Genomic DNA, 6,851 nt, shown 5'->3' with positions numbered 1-6,851 from the left:
ATTCTTTGTCTTGTTTGATTTATATGCCTTATTACAGTATTTCAACCCTTTTCTTTTTGGACAAAACTTACTATTTTCATTCATATCAGAACATTTGTTAGTTTCTGGAGCTCTTGAATCTTTTTGACAGTACTGACAGACGTAACCCAGTCAACTTACTTGCTGCCTGATATCCATCTAAAATTTAGACTTGGATAAGAGAGAAGTTATACACCTTCATTGGTCAAACATATTCACCTGTTTTATAAATCATTCAGTTAGCAAATTTTGACATTTTCATGAACATTACCATTGCCTCAAAATCTTTATTTTGAGGACACCAGTCTGGAGGTCAGGTCAAACTTTCAACTGTGTTTTGTTTTGTCAATTTTCACAAAAGATCTCTAAAATATTGTGTTTTTCATCTTTTCATCATATAACAAAACACAGACAATATTATGGAATATAACACACTTCTTATTGTCTTGTGTTTTTGTTATATGTGCTCCTCGGTTCTATATGTAGTTCAAATCTTACATCTTTTCATCATTAGTTGCTATTTAGCATAATCATTTCAATACATTAGCTAAACATTGAATAAACTGAACAATGTTGTCTTATGTTCAAGGGAACATATTTATATAGTTCTTTCTTGCTCAAAAAACCTTCATCAATAATTATTTTATTCATGATTTGTGGTGTTGTTATCCTAATATTTCATTCAATTTTTAATTTTTTTCTGATAGACTTTTAACTGTGATATTTTTGTATGTTTAAAACATACCACAAGTGGTATGTCTAAAATATTGTTTATGTCATATAAAAATATTGTTTTATGACAATTTTTTTTAAGTCAAAATGGTGGTAAATAACGATATCAATGGTACCATATATATACTATTTTTTCTAATGACTTTTGGTTACAGTTTGAACATAATTTCTGCAGCTGTCAATGGTAAAGACCACTTAACAATTGGAAAATCAAATAAGATTAGACTTTGGCAAAATTTCTCCTTGATTTAAACGTCCTGAACCTCCTGGATAGTTGGAAACTCAAATATGTCCAACGAGCAACTGCTCAATGATTAATTGTCTGTACCTCCACTATCTCACTATGTTCCCTATCTCGTATGAGATAGAAGAATTGAATATGAACTCAGTACAATAATTAGTGTAGCTAAACATAGCATGCTCACTAATTAGAAACTGGAATGAGGTGCCAATATGACTGAGTGAGTTTGTCAACTCATTTGGAAAATCCACAAAATCCATAAGGCCGAGGATATTCGCCACCCGGGTGGCAAACAATTATTCGCCACCCTCATTTTTTTTTTTGCCACCCGTTTTTAAAACTTTAATTTCTCTGAAGACTGACATTATTAGCTGTTAAGGCTATAGCGTTACATGCATTATAATGTTTTTTTATGTTCATTAGAAACGCTTATTTGCAATTCCTCTCAAGAAAATGTATGAAAATAACACCTACTTGTAATTGATAATCGCTGTCCCATTGGATGGCTATTTATAGTCAACCGGTGTTAAGTCAATTTGGCCACCACTTTTTTGAATCACTTCTATGAAATTTAGTCTCGATATTTATGTCACCTACAAACCTCGCGTGGCTCTGCCATTTTTTTTTTTGAGGCCCGGAAGCGTTTTTTCTTGACATTTTCCGGCGGATTTAAGGATTTTTTATATAGTGTGTGGGAGATCCCACCCTTTGAAGATTTTTAGAATCGGATTCACAAAAACGCGAATTCCGTACATTCCCTACTAGTTTAAGCAAAAGCTGAGGTGGTTAACAAGAATTGTCGATGGTACACAAGAATCGTCAGGGGTAAACAAGTATTGGGGGTGGTAAACAAGATGTGAGGGTGGTGAACAAGAGCTGGAAGTGGTAAACAAGAACTGCGGGTGGTGAACAGGAACGGGGGGTGGTAAACTAGACCTACGAGTGGTAAAGAAAGACCGAGGGTGGTAAACAAGAGCTGAGGGCAGTAAACAAGATTTTTGGGTAGTAAACGGGAGCTGGGTTAATGAATAACATCTAGGGTAGCAAAAAGGGGCCGAGAGTGGTTAACAAGATCCGAGAGTGGTTAACAACAACAAGAGCTTCGGCTGGTGAAGAAGAGCTTAAGGTGGTTAACAAAAGTTGAGGTTGGCAAACAAGAATGGTGAGTGGTAAACAAGTATTGGGGGTGGTAAACAAGAGCTGAGGGCGGTGAACAAGAGCTGGAAGTGGTAAACAAGATCTGCGGGTGGTAAACCGGAACGGAGGGTTGGCAAACTAGGCCTGCTGGTGGTAAACAAAAAGCGAGGGTGGCGAACAAGAGCTGAGGGTGGTAAACAAGAATTGTGGCTGTTAAACTAGAACTACGGGTGGTAAACAACAGCTAGGGTGGTAAAAATAACCCAGGGTGGTGAACAATAGCTGATGGTGGTAAACAAGAGCTGGGGATGGTGAACAACAACTAAGTAGGTGAACGAGAGCTTAGGGTGGCAAACAAGAATTGTGGGTGTTACACAAGTATTGTGGGTGGCAAACAAGACCTGGGGGTGGTGAACAACAGCTATGTTAATGAAACAAGAGCTGAGTGTGGTAAACAAGTATTGAGGATGGTAAACAAGTATTGAGGATGGTAAACAAGTATCGAGGTGGTAAACAACAGCTAGGTTAATGAAACAAGAGCTGAGAGTGGTAAACAAGTATTGAGGGTGGTAAACAACAGCAAAGTTAATGAAAAACAACTAGGGTGGTAACAACGAGTTGGGGTGGTAAACACGAACTAAAGGTGGTATACAAGAAATGATGGCAGTGAACAACAGGTAGGGTGGTGAACAAGAGCTGAGGGTGGTAACCAAGAACCCAGGGTGGTGAACAGGAGCTGGGTATGTTAAACAAGAACCGAGGGTAGTGAACAACAACTAGGACCGTGAACAAGAGCTTATGGTGGACAAGAGTTTAGGGTGGTAAATAAGAATTGTGGGTGGTTAACATGAACAAGAACTGTGAGTGGTTAACAAGAACTGTGGGTGGTTAATACGTATTGTGGGTGGTAAACAAGTATTTTGGATGGTAAACAAGAGCTGGGGGTGGTAAACAGGAATTGTTGGTGGTTAACAAGAACTTACTTCCTTCAGCTCTTGCCTCCTATCCCCAATTTTTGTTTACCACCCTTACACATTACTTACCACCCGTTAGTATTGTGTATTGCCGTACGCCTTATTAACACCCGTATACATTACTTACCACCCGTCAGTATGGTTTATTATCGTACGCCTTATTACCACCCTTACACATTACATACCACCTGTCAGTATGGTTTATTATCGTACGCCTTATTACCACCCTTACACATTACTTACCACCCGTCAGTATTGTGTATCACTGTACGCCTTATTACTACCTTTACAAATTACTTACCACCCGTCAGTATTGTGTATTATCGTACGCCTTATTACCACCCGTACATATTACTTACCACTCGTCAGTATTGTGGATTATCGTACGCCTTATTATACCTTAAACCTTATTACTTCAAATACATATTTCCACCCACCCCAATGCAGTGTATTTACCACCCACATACATTACTTACACATTCGCGATGGCTCCAACCATGGATTGATATTCTTTGGATTTTTCAACTCGATTTCCCCTTGTCGATGTTTGGGATCGGACGGGCTAACTTGGAAAATACGTCTAGGATAAATGTGACACAATTTGGACACGCGCCTGCTTTGTCTTTTTATTACTTACGTAAAGATCCCCCGCCAGTTGGAAATCGAAAATAAGAGTAGGCTAATGTCGCTGTCCTGACAAAATTTCCCTCATTGCACACTGCATGGCGTTTGCCCATCCTCAGTAGCCCATACAGGTGCAGAAATAGGACGTAAAACTTTATTTTATTTCATTTTTTTTTCTACGGATTTCTTATACAAACGTATGATGCTAAATTTCTAACATGGCCGAGGATCCATAACACAAGTAATTTTTACTTTAGCAACCCATTTAGACATAACATTGTTAGCCCAACTAAGAACACCACTGTATTACTTAGTGGCACAATATGAAAAAATAACTAGGATAAAATCATTATTATGGTTTGTATGCTATAAGTGTAGCAAAGGGAGATAATATCGTAATTTTAAATTACTTCCCATCGATGACTTTCTCTACTGAAGAAGTTAAAAAGGGTACCTGAATCAAAACAAATTTTTTCTGAATCTTCCATCGGATTTCGTACAGTAAACATGGCTTCAAATTAATCATTTGTGTAAAAAAATGTAGGTATCATAAAATTTCAGTAACAAATCTCGACAATTTTATCAGATAATTAGTAAAAATAGCAATGGAGTCGGGCGTAGGGAAAACTCAATCCGACTTCCCCTCCCTCTTGCTCTTTAAGGCTTCTTATTGTAGGCCCTACTTGTATTTATGGAATAGTAGTACGATACCTTAATCTTTTTCAACTTCCATCGGTAGACTAGTCCAATCGTTTGTTACTTGCTTATTATTGGAAGCATTGTAAAAAATGAGTGGCATAATGCCATTCAGAAATCATAGTGGTTGAACACTTATGACTTACTGGTACGGTAGTTATAATTCTTGAATTCAATTCTTGTAGATACCATGGCATGTGCTGCAACTTTAGTGGATGAACTAAGCATAGATACAAGTCCACCTAGCAGAGAGTCTATTACAACTGTTAAATTGTTTGTTACATCATATTCTGATGAATTTTATGCTGAAAGAGATGTCATCAAAAGAGAAGTAAGCGTACTGATACAGTCAAGTAACCTAATTTCGTGCTAACCTATTTTTCGTGCATTTCCTGAATGGATTAATAATTTACATGTGCGACCTTGCATGACCTCCGCATTTGCTTTTTTTGATTAACATGGGTTATCTCAACAATGTCAGTAGTAGAATGAATCCAGTAGTTTCAAGCAAGATAAAATGCATTAATGTATACTTTGACAAATACAAAATGGCAGATTTCACTTATTACCGAACGTCACAATTTTTTATTGGCCGAATTTCCTTATAATCCATAACTGTAATCGGAATTCCAAGTATCGTCTGCTAGAATGTAGTCCAACGAATGAAGTCACGTGATCAACTGGCGGATTCCGTTGTTGTTCTGTTATGTTGTTTCAATGACTTTTAGCAATAAATCACGCTACGTATCTTATTTTGTCAGTCACTAATTTTTCTTTTAAAAAATTTTGGTTCTTTGGAGGAATTGTCACTAGTTCTAATGAATTGATATTAAAGATAAATACAAAGAGAAGTTAATTATACCACCGGATATCCATACATTGTGTTTTTCTCAACTTATTTATAGATCAAACATTGTACACGAATATAGGTGACGCATTTTGCCGCCGTTGTCAAGTTGGTTACTCATGAAATATGAGTCAAAGTGGGGGATTCATAAAAAAAAATCTAAACAAACTAATTTTGATTATTTTGTAGAATATCTGAGGAAACATCTAAGACATAAACAAAAATTCTGTTTTTTTAACGTTGACGAAATTCGATGTTACACCACTGTACTGTTTTCTTAGGAGACCAAATTGAATTACCTTTGTATAGCGTATCAATTTTATGAAACTGGGCATTATTGAAAGCAAACGAAGGAAACAAAAAAATAAAGACTTTTATCTATGGTAATTCAAACCTAATCGATTATATCTTACAGTACATTATTTCCTAAGTAATTAAACCAATTTACTATTATTGACTGAGTATTGAGATGACTCTAAGGAAGGTAATTTTCTTGGAAGATCAGAACAATGATAATGTTCAATTTGAGACTTTTGAGATTTTAATGTTCTGCTAGTAATGATTCATAGATTTATTTTGTTATTTTATTTTTTCTAGGTTTTACCTGAAGTGAGATTATGGTGTGAAAAGAAAAAATTAAATCTTGTTGAACAGAGTGTAAAATGGGTAATATAACAAATTTATATAAAATTTATATAAAAGCAAACAGAATTTAAAAAAACTTGTTCACGTTATGTCATCTTCAGACAACTTACCTATTTTCAGCCTGCATCCCTTCTGAAGTTGGACAAGTAGAACTTATTCTCATGTCTACACTTCAAGACTGTGCTGTATTTTTTCAGGGTGGAAGACATCCAGATTGTCGAGAAGTTGGTGAAATGGAGAAAGTTCAAACTAGTATAGAGAATTGTTATTACAATAATATAATGCCATTGTTTATCAATTTAACTAGGTAAGTTTATTCATTATAGAAAGGTAAATTTGTTTGACTATAATTAGCATAATTATGATTTTGTTGTAGTGTTCTTTAAATAGAAGAATTATGTAGATCTCATATGAAGGTGTTGAGAATTAACTCTAAAAATTCCAAATCCTAGCTTAATTTTCTAATATTGGCCACATTTAATGGAACATTCAAAACTTATCAATTGCCACTAGTTAGGTTCTTTCATAAATGAATGAATGAAAAAAGACATGGTAAAAAAGGCAGACAAATATAAAATTTTGAGACACACCTTGAAAATACCTATAAATTTTATTAGCAATAATCATTGTGTATTTTGGTTATTGTAGTGAATCAATTGGATGGGTACCAATGTGGGGTGAATATTCTGATGAAGTTATAGAAGATTATATTGAAGCCTATGGTTTATTAGTGGAAGATTTAGAAGTTTTATATGGAGCATATAGAGATGATAATCATAATTGTATGTATTGCTTATTTTAAATCCTTCCTCAACTATTTTAATACTTTTTTTATATTAGCCATCATAGGTAGATCTGAGGCTTGTAAATAAAATGTCATTGAATTTCCCAAATTATTAAAAAATGCGAATTTCATACCTACAACATAGATCTACAG

At 35.2% G+C, this 6,851-nt stretch overlaps 2 protein-coding genes across 2 annotated transcripts in view; one reads left to right on the top strand and one right to left on the bottom strand.

Moving 5' to 3' along the window:
* Positions 1–1,757: 1,757 nt before the first annotated feature.
* LOTGIDRAFT_118414 (hypothetical protein) lies at positions 1,758–2,586 on the bottom strand (the record flags this gene model as incomplete). The annotated part of the gene is made up of 3 exons (XM_009056473.1): positions 1,758–2,007; positions 2,061–2,266; positions 2,371–2,586. Coding segments are annotated over 3 exons (672 nt in total), but the record flags the coding sequence as incomplete, so codon positions are not given.
* Positions 2,587–4,612: 2,026 nt separating this feature from the next.
* LOTGIDRAFT_232289 (hypothetical protein) overlaps positions 4,613–6,851 on the top strand; it is a gene marked incomplete at its 5' end in the record, with an annotated part of 11,676 nt that continues 9,437 nt past the window's right edge. Inside the window, 4 exons of the mRNA XM_009056472.1 lie at positions 4,613–4,753; positions 5,867–5,935; positions 6,112–6,221; positions 6,563–6,659. Of these exons, the coding sequence (XP_009054720.1) occupies positions 4,613–4,753; positions 5,867–5,935; positions 6,112–6,221; positions 6,563–6,659 (417 nt within the window). The remainder of the gene's footprint in view (positions 4,754–5,866; positions 5,936–6,111; positions 6,222–6,562; positions 6,660–6,851) is intronic.

This window comes from Lottia gigantea, assembly GCF_000327385.1.
Source record: "Lottia gigantea unplaced genomic scaffold LOTGIsca_28, whole genome shotgun sequence".
In the NCBI taxonomy this organism is placed as follows: domain Eukaryota; kingdom Metazoa; phylum Mollusca; class Gastropoda; family Lottiidae; genus Lottia; species Lottia gigantea.
The sequence above is the reverse complement of the archived record's forward strand: the minus strand, read 5'-3'. Positions and strand labels throughout refer to the sequence as shown.